The following is a 21,436-nucleotide window of genomic DNA, read 5'->3' as shown; positions in this document are numbered from 1 at the left end:
ATAAATTGGTTTGCTTCCTTGGTTTCCTAAGTGCTTTGAGTTTAAAAATAAATTTTAAAAAAGTATTTCAAGCAGCTGGCAACCGCGCTGACTGACAAATGGCAATTTTGACATAAGGGTTAATGTTTTGCATACCATGTTCTTTGTTTTCTTGATTGTTGTAGTTGTTTCCTCTAGTGATTCCCATTAAATATTTATTTAATAATTTCAGGAGTTCTGCACACTCAGCGACCAAAATTAACAGAGAAAGTAAATTAACTCGATTCAGTTGATTATTGAGTCCACCTGAAGTCACTTCAAATAATACTATTTGACCTCAATAAAACATAGATCTTTGATCTTCCAGGCAAAGAGATCTTGGTCGATCCCTAAGAGAATCTTTCAGATTTATTAGCAGTTCCAGAAATTCTGTTTATTTTTGGTTTATTTTGGACGGGAAAGAGTCATTAGAAAGAAATTATAGTTGGTAAGTGCATGTGTCTGAAGTAAAGAATCCACAGTTTTGATGAGAGAGGGGGGGCACCTGTTAAAGTTAGGTGAAGAACTAATGTTATAAACAATTAAAAGTAAGTATACAGGGCTACTAAGTAATTTTTTTCCATTTATTTCCAGGTAGCCAAACAACCCAAAATGTCTCCCATCTAAACCTGCGTAAAATGGAAGTTTATCGAACATCCATAGCGATAAACTCGAGAAGCGGTTACATAAAAGCGAAATCATCTGTAAGTCATTTGACCACCAACTTTGAGGACGGTCCTGGATTCGAAGAAGGCGACTCAAGCTCCAGCTCCAACATGTCCAGTCCTACTTATTCATCCAAACTATTTTACGCTTCTGAGAACCAGGAGAATGATAATCCTAAGAGGTATGACGAAAAGTATCCAGATGCGTCCCGATTGCTCCGATCCAAAGTAATTGAAGAGGATGAGGATCGGTTTCATTTGAAACATGCACCTGAAGAAGTAACGCCAATGATCATGAAGACCATCATGGTAGGAGGAGATTATCAGGCTGTAATTCCTGATGGTTTGTCACATTATGGCGATGCCCTCCCTTATGAAAATGATGATAAATTGCTGTGGGATCCTTCACCAGTATCCTCAGCTGAGGTGGAGAACTATCTTAAACAAGCTGCAGTAATGTGCAAAACATCTCTTCCAACTGGTAAGCATTTGAGAGATTGTGAGCCTGCTCTACATCTTCTTCAGCAATGCGGACATAACACAGAGGAGGCCTTAAGGCGACTCCAGATCAATAAACACCTCTATGAGGAGGAAACCATGCAAATTTGGTCAGAGGAGGAGTGCAGGAACTTTGAGGCTGGCATAAGGTTATTTGGGAAAAACTTCTGGATGACCCAACAGAACAAGGTTAGAACTCGATCAGTGGGCGAGCTGGTACAGTTTTATTATCTGTGGAAAAAAACTGAGAGGCATGATATGTTTGCAAATAAGATCAGGTTGGAGAAGAAGAAGTATGTTCTGCATCCAGGGGTGACTGACTTTATGGATAGGTTCTTGGAAGAATCCAGCGATTTCCGAGACAGGAGCTCGTCGCCAAATGTTGTTAATCCTTAAATTTCAGTATTCTTGTTGAAGATTTTCGTTGTTGAGATGAATAATTGCAGCTAAAGTTGTTATCAAGATCATATGGGAAATCATGATATGTATCTTATAACGATTTAGATACAGCACTAAGACTATTTATACAATACTTATATAAAGTTACGATAATAATTATATTTTAAGTAAATTATTGGATCTCAAATTATTGTAAGACAGCTTTAATTTGTTATTTACCTACGGTTTTTGTACGAATTTGGTACAATTTCAACTTTATATTATATTATATATTTAAGTATTATGAATTTTCAGGCTGGATCGAATATTTGATCAAGAATCAAAATTTCAGTGCCACGCTCCCTTTACTTTGTTTTCAGTATTTTTTTAATTTATATATAGATATTATTACTAATGTATTACAGCTATATTGATAGTGCCTAGATACTATGTAAATAAAGGGTGTAATATTCTGGGTATAAGGATTGTCTAGATCCTTTTTACTCGCAGACCACGTAGACTAGATACCTAAAGTCAATTGGAGTCGACATAAACGATTTTTTTTTGTTTTTGGGGACGCGACCCCGGGGATAAAAAAATCTTGTCGGTGAGACGGTACTGGAGTCCGTACTACCAGCTTGTGTGGGGTTTCATCCACTAAAAAACCCCGTATTTGCAGAGAATTTCGAGCCCATGCCCAAACTCCTCTATCGCACTTTTGGGCCGCTGTTTGATGTTTGGCATGAGATAACAGAGTCAAACGGGACTATCGCTTTTTACTCTGCCACATAAACGATACAAATGATGCTTCTGATGTCCGTCAGGATGCCGCCGTTAGTGACCTCCCTTCCTTTTTCTTCTAAATGGTGGCGTCACCTAAAACCATATGCTACACTAGCTACTAACCAGGAACCCATTCTTTTTAGCGCACAATGTCGGGTTAGTTCAGGTTAGAACCCTTAGAAGGCGCCACAGGAAACTACAGAGAGATGCTTAGGGTATTGGCGTATAGATAGCACTACATCAAGTTTCAGGCAACCCACAATACAATGAGTGTTGTTCACGTGGCCGCTTATAGGTGGTTATTTTTTAATCGTAATCATAGTTTTTATCACGTGGGCACAAAAAATGCTGTTGCAAATATATCATAGTCTTGAGCGGTAATTTTATAAAGAACTAATTATCGTTGCTATTGCTGAATGACAACGTTTACGTTTAGACGTTCGAATTCAAATAATTTCGGAATCAGAGTAGCAGAATTTTTTAGACATTTTTATCACAATTTGGTATTCGCCAAACCAGCGGCGTACGTGACAATTCTATGTAAAAAATTTAATAAAATTTGAGTCGCTCCGATTTCAACAAGATTTGGTTCCGCAGTAGGAGTACGACACAGCTCTGATGTGCCGAGGTCAAAACTGGAACCAAACAGGTCCAATTTGTTGGCTGAAAAATGTTCACGATGTACGGCCCATAATATGTTTGGAACCCAAAAATCGAAGTTATCCGATTCGAGTCTTGACCACGACATGTCATCGCGCGCCTACTGCGGAACTCGATCTCGCCAGTATCGAAATGCTCAATTTTCATTAAATTTTTTAGTGCAAAATCATCCTGCATGCCACTGATGTTACACAGGCAAAATGTTGGTGTAAAATGCGCATCATGAATTTTTTTGCCAGAAATTTTACCTAAAAAAATTTAACCAAAAACGCTTGTCTTCGCGAAGACAGTGGCGTTCGTGCATCCGTTCGCATCAAGAAACGTAGTGAGAATTGAGATTCAGACACGCTCTTGCCGTCACGGACGGCCAGAGAATAGTGCCTTTTTGCTTCAATCTTATTTCCTTTAATTTCCGATGAAGGAAATGGGAATGAAAACACACATTTAAAGCTAATATCATATATTGTTAAGAATTAAAATGCTAGATTTATGATTTAATGTGTTGTGATGTACATTATATTCATTTACGCCGGATAGTATTTACATATGTACATCAAACTGTAAGGGAACAAAAATTCAATTTCGAATAAGCATAACAGCACAGAACTCTTGTTTCAAACAAGCACGTTGCATTGATGAACATTTCACATAACGAAAACGATACTTTATTGCACCTCACTGGAAATTGATATTATCATCCTGATTCGAGCTTCTTCCAACTAATCAGAATAGAACTTACAGATATTCATAAGAACATGAATAAAACCACAACATATGACTCGATTTACAAGCACTCACTTCGTGCCAAAATAATAGTAAACACATTTACATTCACTTAACGATTTATTTTGATTGTTAAATATTTACGCTAAAACTTAATATTTACATATAAATACATGTTACTGTAAATCCGATTGTCTAAATGGTATGAACATATTTTACAGACTTATGAAAGTACGATCTTCCCTTTGCAGGCGCTTCTCAACTACCAATCATCCTCAACTGCTCCCTTTCTAGCATCAGATCTGATAATACTCCGGTATGTAGTCGTTCGCCAAATTGCTCAAGAAGTTGAAGTCCGAAGACCCGTTGCTGCTGTCCGGTTGGGCTACCTGTTGGCTATTCACGGCTGACGCGTTCTCTCCGGAGTAGAATTGATGAAAATTGCTATAGTTATCGCTGCTGTCCGCTTGCACGCTTGCAGGAGGTGTCATCACTCCTGCAGAATTGGTGTTGTTTCCAGGAAACATTTCCGAGTTCATCGGATAAGAGGATTCGCCATTGGCAGGTATTTGAGTGGCTGGATAAGCAGGCTCGTAGTATCCCATCTTATTCTGCTGCTGAAATTCCTTCTGCATGTGAGTATTGGCGTAGTAGTTAGCCTCCTGGACGTTGTTGGGAATGTGTGATTGCACGTTTTCTGAGCCCTCTACATTATACATGTTGCTGCCCCCATATGGGTAGTGATGGTACGAGCCTACAATGGAAAGATTAAGAGAGTTCTTTCAGGGATTCCAGACAACTCACCGTGCTCAGTTGAATGATAATTTTGTCCATAGCTCGCCTGTCCTGCAGCCGCTGGGTAGTTCTCGGACCCATGTTTATTGTACCCATAACCATACGTAGCGTGTTGTTGAGGGTAGTAATTTTGATTCCTCGCGTTTCTATTCGATCTAGGCAAGTTTCCGTGAGCTTGGGTGCGATTATAACTCGGATTGTCCGTCACAGAGGGATGGTCCGGGTTATACATACCTGAAATACATTCCCGAGCATGAAATTAGGGTCACCTCGTAATTTGCGTTTATTTTAATAGCTCATAAGCGTTTTATTCACATTTTTTTCACCTGTAACATAATTTACTAACTTTATGCGGCGATTTTGTCGTGATTGCTCGGATGAAAAAGAATTTTCGTTCTTGTTGTAAAATGTATTAGGAATAATGAAATTAAAGAACATGCATTTATCCCGAACATGAAAGTTTTTGCGAACTTCAGTTCCGAGAATTTTCTCCTCTAGCAGCTTACAGACGACTAAGCAAGCTTCGAATCAAGTTCTGGGTCACATTCTACGGAAGAGCTGCCCATTCCTGCACCAGCATTTCGCGAAGCTCTTTGGAATTTTTAGGAACCGGCACATGTCTCGGTAAGCGTCTTTTTATCTCATCCCAAACATACTCGATCGGGTTCAAATCCGGACTTCGAGCGGACCAGGCAAATTGCGTGATGTGAACCTCGTCAAGAAAAGCGGTAACCATGCGAGCAGTGTGGGGCCATGCATAAAGGTTGCGTTCTCTTCAAGGTTAACCATGAAGGATATAACATGGTCTTCTGAAATCCCTGGTGCCTGTATGCATTCAGAGTCCCATTTTGGATGAAGACTAAAATTTCTCCCCAACTGAACTTCCATCAAATAGGAGCCGTTTAACAATACACGCTTGGGTACATCTTTCGCCTGGCCGTTCCTACACTTTCGCAAGTCTGACTGAGCCCTTAAGATAAAATCGAGATTCACTGAAAAACAATATGCGACTCCAATCCTCTATTGTCCAAGTCAAGTTTTATCGTGCAAAATTCAACCTCGCAATCCTGCGTTCATGAGAAACTGGAGACCCTGTAGCTCTAGTTCGGGAGGATAATCTAGAAGCATGAAATCATCTCCTAACGATCCACTTGCGTACGTTTACATTTTTCACTTCTTGCAGATGAGTTCGAAGGGAAATTGCCGTAGCCGTTTGGTTGTCGACGTTTTGTCTTTCGGCTGCCATCATCAATTTAATTTTTTCTTATGGGCATCACACTGGATTTTTCGACAAAAAAATAGTCGGATGGCAAATCTGAAAACGTCATCGCGTAACTGAGAAAAAGTGGCAGTGAAAATGTTCTTGCGGTTTTGGGATTTCTTGTCAAATAACATTAAAAAAATAAAAATGAAATCTCAAATTTTTAGTTTTTTTTCGGCTATCTTCGAGAGTACTCGGAAAATTCAAATTTTGAAAACGGCGTTTGGTCAACCGCTAAATTATGTAATTTTGTCCTCATCTAAACTTCTTCGCATCTCCTTTAGTTTGTGAGATTCCAATGGTGAGGGTCGAATTGGAAATTCCCTGTATATCATTTCAAACGGAATGAAAAGAAAAATTCAGCTAAAAAAACAGGGTGTCCCACTTAAAAAAGTCGAGTTTGAGGCAACAAAAAATACTTATAGTTACAAGCCGAATTAGTGTCCGTAACAAAATACAGGGTATTGCATTTAAAAAATGCACTTTTGTCACGACACGGCTTTCTGGACCACCCTATACCTTCGAAAATGTAAAAAAATAAAAATTCATGAAAAGCTTAATAACTTTTATATTAAACTTTTCTTTCTAAACCTTGCGGTATTTGAGATAAGCTAGAGGACCATCTTACGTGGCCCACCCTGCACATTAATTCACAGCTTTAAGTAGTTTAAATTAATCAATCCAAGTGGCTTACCATCATTGTACATTTGATGCCCCAACGCATAGGCGTTCTTACTTTTACCGTAGTCAATCTGATTGGGATTGTTCATTTGATATTGGTGACTGGTAAAGGGGCCCGTCACGCCCCTGGTCACGAACGGCGGTACTGAGTTTGGAGGGATGTTTTGAATTGTTACTGTAGCTGACGCTATCGCTGTGGCAGTTGTGGGGGATGATCTTTGCAGGTGCGGGGAGTATATCATGTTTGGAGATATCCCTAAGGAATGAACGCGATTAGTCAGCGACAGTTTCAAGTTTGAAGCGGCTCACCTAAGGATGCAGGATGTTGTACCGTTGGAGTATTTGTACCAGGAACCATGGATTGATTCTTAGGCGACACTTTCAGGTTAAGGGAGGGAGAGCCGTTGCCCCCTCGGTCCACTTGGCTCAATGCTTCATTATGGCCGGGGCCGTTAGGGGACGCTTTGCCTAAGGTGGTTTTTCTATCACATGAGTTTGGAGAGCCTTTCTTGCTTTCGACCTGCAAACCGAGGGAGGATTGTAAATTTTTTTTCCGTTTGGTCGATTTGTCTGAGCAATTCTGAGACACCTTCTCCGACTCACCTTAATACTATTTGAGTTGGGCGTGCCTCGGCCCTTTTTCGTCACCGGCCCTCCTCCCGTACCCCCGGGCCCCCCGCAATCTTCGTTGGACCGCGAGTCCTCCTCCAGCAATTTATCGAAGGAACCTGCACTACCTGATCACCACTTTAAGCTCGAACCTTCACAACCTTTCCCATACTTGCCTATACTACTAGCACCAGTGGAGTTGCCACTGCTAAACGTCCCTGTATTATTATTCGTAGCACTTGGAGTGTTGTTGTTGTGCCCTCTAGAAGAAGCGATGTCAGGGATGTCTTCTTGGGGCACGCATAGGCCTGAAAGGGGATGCTGCAGGTGTTGTAATGACATTTACTAGGTTATGTCAAAATTTCTCGCCATTTTTCTTTAATTAAAAGCTGTATTAGAAGCCCATGGACTCCGCCTATGTGTCATATGTCATTTGACAGATTATTTATCATATTTTGTACTGAATTTGGTTAGGGAAATTGTTTTTGGCACAAAAATGGCCACCGAGAAAATCACCCTTCGGGGTTGGAAGAGGTATTGTAGGAAGACGGGCCTAAATCCTACAGATGCTGTAAGAGCAATCTGCGAAGTTGAAGGTGAGGATGCTGTGGGTAGACGCCCTGCGGCAGACTGGTCCAAAGCTCCGAATTTGGGAATACAAATGTGGAGGAGAAAGCCAGAAGCGGAAGATCAATGGTTGTGGATTCAGACGCCCTACGTGCCGCCCATCAAGAACAACTTACTACCAGGTAATTATTAATAATAATAATATCAATAATAAGAGAACTCGGAGCTTTTCAACGAGTCACCGATCATCATTTGCGTCGAATTGGTTTAACTTGCAAATGCCGGAGAGATCCGCAGGAACTGAATGAGGCGCATGCTCAGTGGCGGATGAATCGCCTGCAAAATCTCTAAGACCAGCGGTTCTCAAACTTTTTCCTTACCCCCCCCCCCCCCCTTCTCAACCAATTTAGAGTTTTCCAATTTATAGGAATTCAAGTTAGACCAGGCAACATTATCTAGTCTAAAGCGTCGGAGACGCTGGTGGAAAGTTCGCGCCAAGTCTGGAAGCTTCCCGAAACTTCTAGAGTGAAGCGACGCGATTATAAACAAAAAACAATTTTTTAATCGGAAACTTAAGGCGTATTGAAAACTGAAGAGGCTTGTACAGGGTGTCCTCTTTTCGATACTTTTGCAGGGTATCTCCGTTACCATTGCAGTTCGAGGGCGGGGGTGTTTGTCAAACAAACGATGCCGCAAACAGATTTATCATGGCCCTCTTGGTTTTTGAAATACAGGGCGAAATTGAAAATTGTGCATTTTCAGACGCCTATTGTGATTCAGTCATCTTTTAAGTTAATAACTAAGTAAAAACGAATCTTACACATTTTTTTACGCAGAATCCAGTGGCGTGCCAGTTTTTCCCCAAGTGGCCCCACTTTTCAGAAAATTACTAAAGTCGAGATTTCTTAAATGGGATACCTTGTATGTTAATTGCTAGTTATTACTCACTAAGAGCTTTCCAGAAATATACACTGAGTTCCAAAAAAAGTGGCTCACCCGAATTTTGGAAAATGTTTGCCAAATTCGAAGCTTCATAACTTTCATACCAGTTGCCTTGTTCGCAACACAATTTTTCAGTAAACGTGTTAATTAAACTAGTGTCTTTTGTTTACAAGCTATTGATTTTTGGTTTTTAATGTAAATTTGATGAAGATAGTTCTGTTTGGCTTCTAATCTCTAAACATAGATGGTTCCGGTTTTTGCAAATCTCTATTAAACTAAAATATGTAAATTAATATCATTTTTTACTAGCAATCTAAAGCTTGTGAAAAAAAATTAAATTCTCACCTTCGATTTGAAAAAAAAATACCGACTATTATATGTATAGCTAATTCTATGGGATTTATTATTAATTTAGATAACTATTCAATTTTTAAAAATCATGTCTTCTAAATGCCCTCTCTTAACTTCAAAGCAATTTTAATTTTTAAGTTCAAGATTCTGCATCACCCAGTGAAGTAAATCTCAATTTATTCTTGCAGCTTCGTTTCGCATCCGCTCTTTTAGCTTCAGAATTTCTGCTACACCACACTGAACAACGACTTTTAAAATTTCGAGTTTTCTGGTAAACACTTCACGAGAACTTTTACGCGAATGATGAACAAGCAGGGATAAAAATTTTAAAAATCATTGTTATAGAACTACTCATTTTGATCACTGATTTAAATATTGACAAAATTGGTGACTTTGAATTGAAATTTGCTTCATCAGGTAATGGAAAATTTTGAACTTAAAATTTCAAATTACATTGATGTTCTTTTAGGGTATTTAGAAGATCTGATTTTAAAAAATTAAATAGTTATCTTAATTAATAATAAATCCCATGAAAGTAGCTATACAAGATCATTCATGTCTAATTTTGAAAATATATTTTAAACATTCTGGTTGTTGATTCAGGTCTGCACTGTGGCCAGGCCAATGAACCGCACCACGGTTACCTATCCCCTTATTTATAAATATTCGGTTTAGCAATAATAATATAAATAAAATAGACAAGTAGACCGTGTCTGTGACACCAATTGCTACGCGTCTATGACTGTCATGTGATCAATATCTGATATTCATTAAGCTATTCATTTTAACATAGAAGTTTTCAATTTCTATCATGAAAGTGGAGTAAGTAGGATGCACTAATGCAGAATGTGAAAATGTTGAGGTATTGTTTCCGATGACTGAATATTTTTTATTTTAGGTCAGGTCCCTATTTGAAGAAAAAAGTTGATGAAGGTATTGAAAAATCGAAATGTATCTCCGAAAAATTATTTTTATGTTATAGCGTGGGAGAAAGTGCCTTAAGAAAGTGTTCTCCAATTTCACGTTTTTCTGTAATTTAAAGCAGATTTTTTTTATAGCAATTTAAATTTTTTTCCGGATATCTTCGAAAGTAATCGGAATTAAAAAAAAATTAAACAGACAAAGTACTCTTTTTATAAATGTATCTCCTACGGTTTTTGAGATCCCCATGTGGAGAGTTGAATATCGAACACCCTGTACATATAAATGTAAGAAAAATATATTTATAAAGAATTTATAAAGCAAACCGCATTTATCCATATAAAGTCAAATTTTGTTACATTTTGAAGGAAGATGACGAAGCAAGACGATTGCAGTTCTTCTTGTCTTTGGGAGAGTTAATTTTAGAAAACGAAACTTTTCATAAATTAATAATTTTTTCTGACGAAAGCACTTTTACCACAAACGGTATTCCGTCGTCCCAAAACTTTCGGTATTGGAGTGAAAACAACCTCTGTTATGTCATTATTGCAAAAATATTTTTAAAATATGTATGTTTGGTGCCTTGTTATACGAGCTAGGCATCATTGAACCTTCCTTCATCGAAGGAAGAGTAAATCAGCATATTTATTTACATATTCTCCAAAGGTTTATTGACGAACTTCCTTTAAATATTCGACAGTCGCATTTCTTTTAAAATAACGGTTCCCTGCCCATTCCACTCAAATGATTACTGATTGGTTAAATGATCAATTTAGTGAAAGATGGTTTGGGAGAATGAGCCGGACATCTTGGCCGCCCGAATCCCCAGACCTTACGATAATGGATTTTTTTGTCTGGGCAAGAATGAAACAAATAGTTAATGAAGAACACATACCAAATGATAAAGAAATATTAAAAACAGGACAACGCAGGCAGTTCGATTAATTCCTAGAGGACACGTATAGGCAGCTTTTAAAGAATCCCGGCATCGTATTAAAAAATGTGCAAATTTAGGAGGAGATTTAGTGGAGCTTTAAGTTTATTATGAGATTATACATTTTTTAATTTATCTAATGATAATAGTTTATTATTTTCATGAAAAGAAAACTGGTAAAAATAAAATTCTTTGATTTGGAAAATACAAGAAAATATGTGAAATCAAATTTATCCCAGAGCTTTTAAATTTGGTGTATAGGCTTAGCTTCCGATTTCAAACCTCTTTTCTTAATAACATCATGTCGTATTTGACACAGAAAAGACACTTTATTCTACAGGAAAATGGGTTTTTTGAAAATTTCCAAGACATACTTAATTTTCTAAAAATTAAATTATGTTAGAAATTAGTCTTTAACCGAGCAGGACTGAATTCCAAAAAATGAAAATTTAAATCGAACATTTTTTATCCTTTACAAAGGTCGGTTCACCTATTCGGGGACACACGGTATAAAAGGAAGATTGTCAAGTGCTATTACCGAAAAAGTTCCTCGTATCATAACAGATTCTCCTCTGTGTTTTACTGTTGGCTGTAGATTTTTCAGTTACAACTCTTTATTATCTTCTCTTCATACGCAAATCGCACCATCGGAGCCAAAGATGTCATACTTATCTTCGTCCCTAAATAAAAAATCTTTCCAAAATTCGAAATCCTCATGCTCCCCTGCAAATTGCAAACGTTTTCTTTGATTCTGCTTACTAATAAGTGACTAGTCCTTCTACCAGGAATCTTTGCTCTATGTAGGACACTCCGGATAGTTTGTGCCCTCATGATTTTCTTCAAATATTCTCGAACTCTTCCACTAGTTTGAGAGCACTTAGAAATGGTTTTCTTTTTACTTCTCGCTCAATATAACGTTCTTCAACTTCGGAAAACGCTTTATTATGAACCTTTTTCACTTGCTTTTTTTCATTCCTCGTTTCATGCCTTTGCACTACACCTCTAACAGTAGAATAACTTCTTAACACTATTTCTGATATTTTTCTTGAAGATTTTCCATCTTGAGAATGTTTAGTAATTAATCTTCTCATCAATAGATGTTTGCCCACGTCGACTACCCATTTTGATTTACGAGGGGCGATCAAAAAGTTCCAGGACTTTTTGAATTACGGGGCAACGTCGCAACGAAGCGCAGTTGCGGTTGGCAGCTTTGTTTAGCGTGACTCAGCTCAAGCACTATTGTTTTTTTTCAATGCTCAATTTGTTTCGTCTTCGTGAAGTTGCAGTTAATTTTATAGAATGAATTTTGCGTACTTGACGATTTTTAGATATTTTGCAGGATGAATTTTAATGAAGAGTAATGTGTTTGTTTCAAGTTTTGAGTTAAAGTGGGTAAAATTTTTACCGAAACTTTTTAAGTGTTACAAGAAGGGTTTGGAAATGGACGTTTGAGTCAGTCGCGGCGTCATGAGTGATTTAGGAGGTTCAAAGAAGGACGGAGGTTATCAGCAGGCAGTCCACGTTCAAGACGGCCATCGACTTTGACTGATCAAGGGTATATTGAAAGAGTGAAGTCTCGTGCTGTCAAATCGTTGTCTAATCATTCGTGAGATGGTCGAGGAATGCAAAATTTTATTTGGTTCATACTAGGAAGTTTTAATCAAGAAACTGAGCATGTACCGTGTGGTTGCAAAGTTTGTTCCGAAGCTGTTGACCGAAGAGCAAAAACAACACCGAGGTCAGGCTTGTCAGGAATTTCTTGAAATGGCAAATGGTGATAAATTTTTTTTTAAACGCATTGTTACTGGGGACGAGACGTGGGTTTACGGTTACGATGTGGAAACAAAGGTCTAATCGTCTTAATGGAAGTCAAAAACCTCTCCGATGCTCAAAAAAGCAAGGCAGGTGAAATCGAACGTCAAGGTCACTCTCACTGTTTTTTTTCGACTGAAAGAGTGTGGTGCACTACAAACCTCTTCCACGAGGTGAAACAATGAATCGTTTTAGTTACCTTCAAACCCTGAGAAATTTACGTGAGGGCGTGTGAAGGGAGAAACCGATGCTGTGATGAAGTGGAGATTGGGTGCTGGACTATGTCAACGCACTAGTTCATTCTGCGTTGCTCATTTGCGATTTCTGCACAAAAAACGGTGTGACTATCATCCCTCAGCCTCCTTACTCACCAGATCTGGCGTCTGCGGACTTTTTCCTGTTTCCCAAACTTAAGAGACCGTAGAAAGGGCAGCAGTTTTACTCGATTGAAAACATTTAAGAAAAATCGTTGGAAGGGCTGAACAGTTTCCACAAGAACAGTTCTCAGGATCCCTTTAGCAGGTTGCTAAGGGGAATACTTTGAAGGGGACAACGTTGAATAATATTTAACATTTTTAAATAAAGTTTTTAAGCATTAGTCTTGGAATTTTTCGATCAACCCTCTCATTTTACCATAAAAATCTCTCAAATTGTATTGGACAAATAATATAAACAAGTTTTTAAAAAAATGATAACATAGCGACTGAAAGTTTGAAAAATATTTTATTTGAGCGAGTTTTGCTTTTGCCACAAAATTTGAGTTTTTATTACTTTCCCGTTTGTATTTTTTAGGCAAACGAATGTTTTTTAGTATTCCCTTCTTTTTCGTAAAATGCAATGCTTATACTCTTAAAAATATTTCTTTTTATTTCGGTCGAAATCATTTGATATTTATTTTACCCGCTTGCAAAGACATTTTAGAAACAATGTTTGGTGGAAGCTTTTCTAAACAACTTCACAATATTCCTTTGCCAAATGATACAATCTGTCGCCAAATTAACGATGTATCAGTTGATGTTCTGCAACAGCTTGAATCTGAACTTACTGAAAAATTGTTTGCTATTCAATATGACTCCAGTAATGATTCCTATTTGAAATTGCTATATCTGATTCTGTCAAGGTTCTAAAATATGTGAAGATTTATTGTTTTGTAAATTAATAGAAGGAACCGAATCGTTCAAGATTACAAATGATGCTATTACTAAGGCGAACTTGCATTAGAAAAATCGTGCCATGATTGCATCGATGGAGCCCAAGCCATGTCTGGTAAATACAACAGTTTACGAGCTCTATTAAAAAAGGAATTTTCGGAAGTTATATGGATGCACTGCATGATCCATCGGGAAGCATTAGCATCTATATCGTTGAGTTCTGGAATAAATATAGGGTTTTGATGGTACTTATAGAACTAGATAACTATAAAAACCAGACCAATGAAATCATTTAATCCTGATTAATGCAATGCTGGAGTCCAGGAGCAAATGGGATCGCTGCTGCAATGCCATTATAGAGATTATCAAAGAAAAGGAGAGGCTAGAGAGATCTATTGCGGAGGATGAAGACCAGGGACAGGACCAGGGAGAAGACTAGGGACAGGACCAAAGAAGAAGATGACCAGGGAAGAATCCAGGCTGAAGTCCAAGAAAAAGAGCGAGAGAAAAGGAAAAATGGAAAATAGCCTCTCCGTTCCGAAGATATATTCCTCAAGGACGGTCCCTGGACGCTGGAAGATGATCAGAAGAACGGGGTTTTTTAGTGGGTAGATATCTTTGAAAAGATGAATTCAATACTCCCCGGCCACCAGAACACCAGGCTGGCGTGTCTTTTGAAGATTTTTCCCCGATACAAAAAAAAGAAAAAAGACCAATGAAATCAAGGATGTTCTCTTTTCTATAGAGCGAGTTAGAAAAAATGAGCCAACACTAAACTGGAGATACTATACACCAAAATATTGTATTTGGGCCTAGCATAATTTATATTAATATCACTAGTTTTTTTCGGAAATTTATCAATAATTAAAAAAGTTTTGATAGTATACATCTGAAAATTAGTAGTTTTAGGTTTTTTTGGTGTGAGAATTTCTAATTTTAAGCTTATTTTGACGTTGCTCCTAGAGGGCGCTAGTTTCACTGTATTATTTAAGTAATATAAAACAAAATTTTCTATCTGTTGAGCTATGCTTAAAACAAGTTGAGATTTGAAAGAATCATGTTACATAAAGTTGACCTGAAATTCAATATGGAATTATAAAAAAAATGAAAAACAGTTATTCCGTTTAAAATAGCAAAGTTGTTATTAATTTCCGGTACTTCCGGAATTTTTGAATTTTGAAAATATCTTCAATTAATAGATCTTGGGCTCAAATGGCTGCGTACCAAATTGTGACTTTCCAGTTTTCGCGGTTCTCTAAATACTTCTAATGAGCACTCAGCTAAAGACACCCTGTATGATATTTTGACAGATTCAGTTTTGGTGAACAGAAATCGCATACTTCTCCAATAAGGTAATGCCCAGGTCATGGTGCACATGGGATCCAAAACAAATCCCAGGAACTGGATGGAATAAAGATTTTACCTCATCCAGCGTATAACCCTGACCTTGCTCCTTCTGACTATGCTTTGTTTCGATCAATGCAGCATTTCTTTAAAACTACAAAATTTCGAAATTTAGGAGAAGTAGTAATTGGAGGTCGCAACTTTTTCACGTCAAAGACATCCGAGCGGTACTGCAATCAGCTTTCGAAAAGTCGAAAGATGGCAAAATGTCACAAAAACTTTGAAAAATACTTTGAAGAATAATGTTCTTTTTCGCTTTGAGTTTTCTTAAAAATCTGAAATGAAACTTATGAATTTAAAACTGGCGAGAACTTTTGACTCGATCTGATAAGAGGGGAGGAGCACCTGCAGTGGGCATCTCGCATCCCTGGCAGCTCTTCTTGGACATTTCGTCGTCGAGGAACTTGTCAGACAGTTTTGCACTTTTGCCCCCTTCACTGGTCACAGAGTCCTTGTCGTCGCCGTCCTCCCCTTGTTTTCCCAAGGTTTGCCTCTTGTGCTTCATCCGGCGATTCTGGAACCACACTTTTACCTAGAAGAAGAATGAATTCTCATAGCAAAATTGCCGGCCTTGTCAAGCCCTCAATGCCAAATTGGTTAACAAATCGTTCTTTCGGGATCGTGTAGGGACAAATGGCCTTGCACACATCGTAAACTGTCTCCGCACTAATGAAAAATCTCGGTCTGGTAACTTATTATTTCCTCAGAAATTAATGTAAAAAGGCAAAAAGACGTCTCAAGTTTAGTGTAATATGTTGTTCTGTTCTCGGCTCGATCATTAATCAGACCGAAATCCATTAACAGCGACTCGACGGCACTATTCGATCTATTAAGTGGGTTTTACTTAAACTGGAAATAATTGGAAATTGTCTTACAACATGCGCGTTTAATTTACGATAATTTAAAAACATGTGCAGAAGGTCTTTTTACCTGTCTCTCTGTGAGATCCAAAGAGGCTGCGATTTCGATCCTTCTGGGCCTGCACAGGTACTTGTTGAAGTGAAACTCCTTCTCTAGCTCCAGAAGTTGAGTGTTGGTGTAAGCAGTCCTGAGACGTCGTGGAAGTCCATTTTCTGAAAATAAACATTATGTCACGAAAAATGCGTATATTTAAAATAGGATTTCCCTATCATTCAACGGAAGCTCGGGGCTGCCTTGTTGTCTTGTGGTGAGAAATAGAAATGATTGACAACTGGCCGGGAACATAAAAGGCTGTTTTTCGCCTTGAGAGATTTGGCAAAGCAAAAAACAAACATTTCTTGATAGTATTTTTAGATGCTTCACACAGGAAGGGCCCCTTAAAACTCAACAGACGATTCTATCAAAATTAGATTTTAGCACCGCAACAGGCCGGACTTAGTTTTGGATTACTTAACTCGGCGAGTTTCTTTACAGGGGATTCAGAACTATGGAATCAAACGTCTACAGTGCAATGCTACAGCCATTTGAGTATAAGACCCCAGAAGTGTCTCCCTAAGACCGTACGGCCTTATGATGCTTTAAGGCAGTTATATGCTAAAATGTGTTTTATCGACTTTTAGTATGTTTCATTTTAATTTGTTTGAACAAACTAACATCACAGTAATTGTTTAAAAGCTTGTCCTTGAACTTGAATGCACTTGTTTAAACGACGTACATGGTTTCTACGGACTCGGCTAAAAATTTGATGATCGTTTTGAACGACTTCAAACGCCGCACTAATTCGTGCAATCAGGTCTTGTTCTGTTTCCCCTAGCGTTTCATAAACCAGAGATTTTACACGTCCCCACGGAAAGAAATCTAAAGGTGTTAGATCGGATGGCTTAGGAGGCCATGGAACTGGACCACTTCTGCTGATCCAATGTTGTCCGGACTCATAATCCAGTGACTTGGGCAGAAAAGTATGACTGAAACGTACTATAATAAAACTCGATGAAACACGTTTTTGTGCATAACTGTCTTAAAACATCGTAAGGTTACAGCGCATTAAGGAGACATTTCCGAGCATGGGTACTTATATTCAAACTTCTTATTGTTGCACTGAATAATCCCTATCTCTCATAGTTTTGAATTAACCTGTATAATAAATCTAGATGCATGGACACCTTCTTGAAGGCTCGCTCTCATTTGAGTTTTCCGAGCTTTCATGCTTCACCCTTTTAATACTAGTTTATGCTAATTTTCATCTAAGAAATCTGTTTTTTTCAGGTCGGTGGTTTTCCTTGGAGACAGGGGGGCGGTGACTAAAAATTACGGTTAGAACGACAGATTTGCTAAGGCCGGTTCTGTTCTTTGGTTTACTGCTATACAGGGTATTCGGAAATAACGTTGAAATATTTTGAAAGGTGATTTTAGAGATTAAAATAATAAAAAAAGTTCTTATAAACATACGCTAAAAATTGCTTCTTAAAAGTGCTGAAACCCCTTAAAGGGGTAACTCTGAAGATGATTTTTTTTGGAATAGTTTTGAAACGGTTTGAGCTGAAATCAGGAAATTTGATGTTTTTTAATAAGTTGAAATAGGAAAACTTTTTCTGTTAATAATTGGAGATTTTAGCCAGGAGCGTCACACACAGGAGGTTTCCTACGTAAATGTTGCCTTAACTTTTTTGTTTGTGACATTTCTTAATTTTTGAAATCAAATTATGAAATCTGAAATATTTTTGAATTAGGGCAATATTTACGTTGGGGGCTCCCTGTATGTGACGCTTCTTACAAAAATCTGCAATTAGCAACAAAAAAAAGTTTTCCCATTTCAACTTATTGAAAAACATCAAATTTTCGAAAAATCGCTTCGGAAACATCGCGAAAGAACCACCTACAGAGTGCTCCTTTACGAGGTTCTAGCCCCTTTATGAAGCAATTTTTGAGGTATGTTTATAATAATTTTTGTTATTATTTTAATTTCTAGAATTACGAGCCAAAATATTTCACCGTTATTTCCAGACGCCCTGTAGGGATCTTACCGTCCCCTAGGCAATTCAATCTTTACTGAACTGAGGTTTTGAAGCACTATAAAAGAGGCAATTAAACTGGATTTTTTGGCCCCTTGGAGATATCAAATGAAGCTTTTCTGCCTCAATTCTTCGTCCTCTCGAGTTTTCCCTTCTTGATTTTCTCGGAACTTTTACGAATATTTCTAAATCCAGTGCCGAGAGAGCAAATTTCTCTATAATAAGTTTAGACGCGTAGAAACCTTGAAGGCTCGTCCTTACGTAGACTTCTTCGAGCTCTCGCCGCAGAATTTGATCCTCATACTGGATATTTTATGTTAATTTTCCTGCATGAACCGAATACAAATCGACCAAATCAGAGCCATTCAAGCTGAAAATCAGCACCGAAAACGAGAAATTATTAATAAAGTTTGACGTGTTTCCTATTCGTGAGTGATAAAGCACATCGCCATCTGTCACCAGGTGAAATTTAATATCACTGCCGGAGTTCCATCCCTTCAGGCGGGCCGCACTGTCTGTCTTCCGCACCTATTGGAATTTATTAAACTTTCGGCAAGAGTGAAACAAATATCAAATGGATTTTTCAGTATGAATCTCGCAGAATCATTAAATTTAGACAAAAGCTCCATTTGACCTCAAATCCGCTGGTTATCGTAATCACCCATCAGCGATTTTACAAAATAATTGTTATTCAGATAAATATTTAAACTTATCTCCAGAACAAACTATAATACAAAAACGCGATGGTATAAAACAGACCCACGAGAATAAAAAAAAAATGAAAATTGCGGTTATTATTTTAATGACACCCTCCGAAGGATGGAACAATGGTTGACTAGATGCAGCCATTGTTCGAGGCAGTACCATGGGAAGGCAGCGGAAAAACAATCGACCAACCGGTACCATGTATTTATGCGTTGTAAACATTTGTAAGGCAGCTGGCATTGTTCCTAAATGGTGCCGTTTCGGTGTGTATTCAGCGGGTTAGGACAATGTGCTGCCTACCTACCGGTACCACTGGACCACAGTATAGTGCCATATTCGCACACATTTGGTTTTTACCCTCACCTCACGAGATTAGAGTACTTACACACATCCCACGCTAAAACTTTTGACTATGAAACGTGCACAAAACACGGATCAAAGAAGTAAACGACATCAAAATAAAAAAAGGTCCACGTTCAAAGTCTAAAAGGACTGAATTTTGCAATTCCGATTCGGAGTTTTTAACAACTAGTTTCCTGTCAATATCATAATAAGCCGAACGCGCATTCTCAAATCCTCTACCTATGAATTAGAGAGAGACAGACTCTTTGGTGATACACGTCTTCGCGATTGCATAAACGCGCCCAGGCGGCATGTGTATTGTTGGTTGCGAATTTAATTACTCGTTTAACATAAGCTTCTCGACAAATTGGTGGAGGAAACTCCTTTTAGCTCCTTATTAGATCTACTTTGTTGTTTACATAGCTCAGAAACCAACGGCATTCTTAGTATAATTATAAGGAATTAAATCCGGGCTGAAATCGCAAGTATATACAATTATCTAGCAAATGAAAGTGGCCTTTCTCCGCGTGAGCTATGAATATTCTGCGTTTCAAATGCGCTTTTCCATAGCTGACAACAAATTTTATTCCCATATAAATGAGAAAAACTGGCAGAATGCTGTGCCTACATAGGTAGGTGCAATCAATATTCAAACCTTTTAAAGATCAATATTGTAGAGGAAACCAGCTAGTAAATATCATATACTAAATAGCCTGCGTGTTGAGCAAATACTGCATATAATGCTTGTTATGCCAATTAAGTGTAAACTTAGTAATTATTGTATTTACTAGACTGAAAAGTTCACTTTTTGGTTGGCTTAACGAACACCAAGTTGTTGGTTCTAAGGTTCTGAACGAGCTGTTACCCATGAAAATGAACTTGTGTCTGTAATGTTTTTTAACCAAAGAAAAATAAATGTAAAAAATCGTCATATTTCTGTCGAAATTTTTGAGTGAAAAGGAATTCTAACATGCTAGTGGCTCTTAACATTCTGTATAAATCGTTTTGTCCATGAGGCTCAGAACGCAGCCTCCCTCTCTGCCTTTTTTTTTACAAAAAAAAACCTCTATGAAGAGGTAGTTTTCTGGGGAGCAATATACACGAGAAATTCTGGATATACCGCGCGAAAAGTCCTTTGGTCCTTCGTTTACCAGATTTTTGGCTTCTCTGCAGATTTCTCGTTTGAAGAAAACTTTTGACAAACTTTTTCGCAAGAACTCCCCTGCTCTCAGGCCGGAACATTTCACGTCCACCTCTTCAAATCTGGTTCACCTGCACTCCCCCAACTTCTCCAAACCCCGCAGAAAGGTAGAACCCACGATCGAGCTTTTCCTAGTCCCCTTTTGAGTCCCTCAACTCTTGGGACAGATAGAGCCTCTCCCCATCTCTCTTAACTAATAACCGACCAGCTGCAGCATCCACGCAAAAAAAAAAGAAGGAAAGATGGCTCCAGACTCGAATAAGTCAAATAATGCGAAGTTATTTAAAGTGATTTAAAAAGCGTTTAAACTAAAATTGAAATTCACCCTCGGCTTGAGTCGGTGCACACGAGAGACGGCCGGTGAATTTCCATTTAATTTTTATATCGCGCGGATTAAACCCCGCTGAAACCCCGGCCCTCCGAGGGGGCTGTCAGGGGGGAGGGGGCTCAAAAATATTCCAATACGAGGGATGACGAGCTCTCGCTATTTTTTTGATTGACAGCTGGCTGCGATCCAATCAAATCCGAATTGAGCGTATTGAGCAAAAGTTTACCGTACACTTTAGTTAAGTGTAATCGATAATGGAACTGGGACGGGTGAGAGATGATCGTATTGATGTCTGTGGCGGTAATATTCCGAGGTGTAAGTAGGAACTGGCAAAGCAGGATAAGGAATAAATGTGATTTAGGATTATATTATCAACGTGCTGCTGCTGGGTCCCAGTTCCATCGCCATCCCAGGCTCCGTTCCGAAGTGTCTAGTTAAAGTCGCAGTTAAAGTTAACATCGCATTGATAATTTGACTCTTAGGCTGAGATTCACGACGTGGAAATCGGAGGGTAGGCACCGCCGTGCCTTCTCCTGTCTTACCAACAGCGAATGCGGTGGATCTAATTGTGGCTCCCGGTTGCAAAGAAATTGAGGTAAGTTTACGCAATTGCTTGAAGAATTACTTGGCTGGGTTTGGGTGACAATTGGCGGAAGATTTGACGGACTCATTGAAAAACTCGTCCAGTGAATCAAAACACCTAAATCTAAGCTGAAGCAACAACTGAGCTGCCTCATCCCTCGTGAAGACTTCGCTGACATCTAGTCCCACTCA

The 21,436-nt window shown here is 38.4% G+C and overlaps 2 protein-coding genes across 2 annotated transcripts in view; one reads left to right on the top strand and one right to left on the bottom strand.

Annotated features, from left to right (window-relative positions):
* Nucleotides 1-201: 201 nt before the first annotated feature.
* On the top strand, nucleotides 202-1,945 carry LOC136410432 (mesoderm induction early response protein 1-like). The gene is made up of 2 exons (XM_066392590.1): nucleotides 202-466; nucleotides 613-1,945. Exon 2 carries the CDS (start codon nucleotides 657-659, stop codon nucleotides 1,575-1,577), a length of 921 nt encoding a protein of 306 aa, XP_066248687.1. The 5' UTR covers nucleotides 202-466; nucleotides 613-656; the 3' UTR covers nucleotides 1,578-1,945.
* Nucleotides 1,946-3,445: 1,500 nt separating this feature from the next.
* The window catches only part of pb (proboscipedia), a 52,053-nt gene continuing 34,062 nt past the window's right edge, over nucleotides 3,446-21,436 (bottom strand). The window contains exons 4-11 of the mRNA XM_066392622.1: nucleotides 16,084-16,226; nucleotides 15,499-15,685; nucleotides 7,244-7,379; nucleotides 7,066-7,195; nucleotides 6,772-6,982; nucleotides 6,476-6,718; nucleotides 4,530-4,754; nucleotides 3,446-4,479 (exon numbers count right to left, since the gene is read on the bottom strand). Of these exons, the coding sequence (XP_066248719.1) occupies nucleotides 4,022-4,479; nucleotides 4,530-4,754; nucleotides 6,476-6,718; nucleotides 6,772-6,982; nucleotides 7,066-7,195; nucleotides 7,244-7,379; nucleotides 15,499-15,685; nucleotides 16,084-16,226 (1,733 nt within the window). The 3' untranslated portion in view covers nucleotides 3,446-4,021. The remainder of the gene's footprint in view (nucleotides 4,480-4,529; nucleotides 4,755-6,475; nucleotides 6,719-6,771; nucleotides 6,983-7,065; nucleotides 7,196-7,243; nucleotides 7,380-15,498; nucleotides 15,686-16,083; nucleotides 16,227-21,436) is intronic.

The sequence above is a fragment of the Euwallacea similis genome, chromosome 8 (assembly GCF_039881205.1).
Source record: "Euwallacea similis isolate ESF13 chromosome 8, ESF131.1, whole genome shotgun sequence".
Classification (NCBI taxonomy): domain Eukaryota; kingdom Metazoa; phylum Arthropoda; class Insecta; order Coleoptera; family Curculionidae; genus Euwallacea; species Euwallacea similis.
The sequence above is the reverse complement of the archived record's forward strand: the minus strand, read 5'-3'. Positions and strand labels throughout refer to the sequence as shown.

Coding starts and splice junctions, on each gene's coding strand:
- LOC136410432 (XM_066392590.1), top strand. CDS start 657: ATGGAAGTTTATCGAACATCCATAGCGATAAACTCGAGAAGCGGTTAC.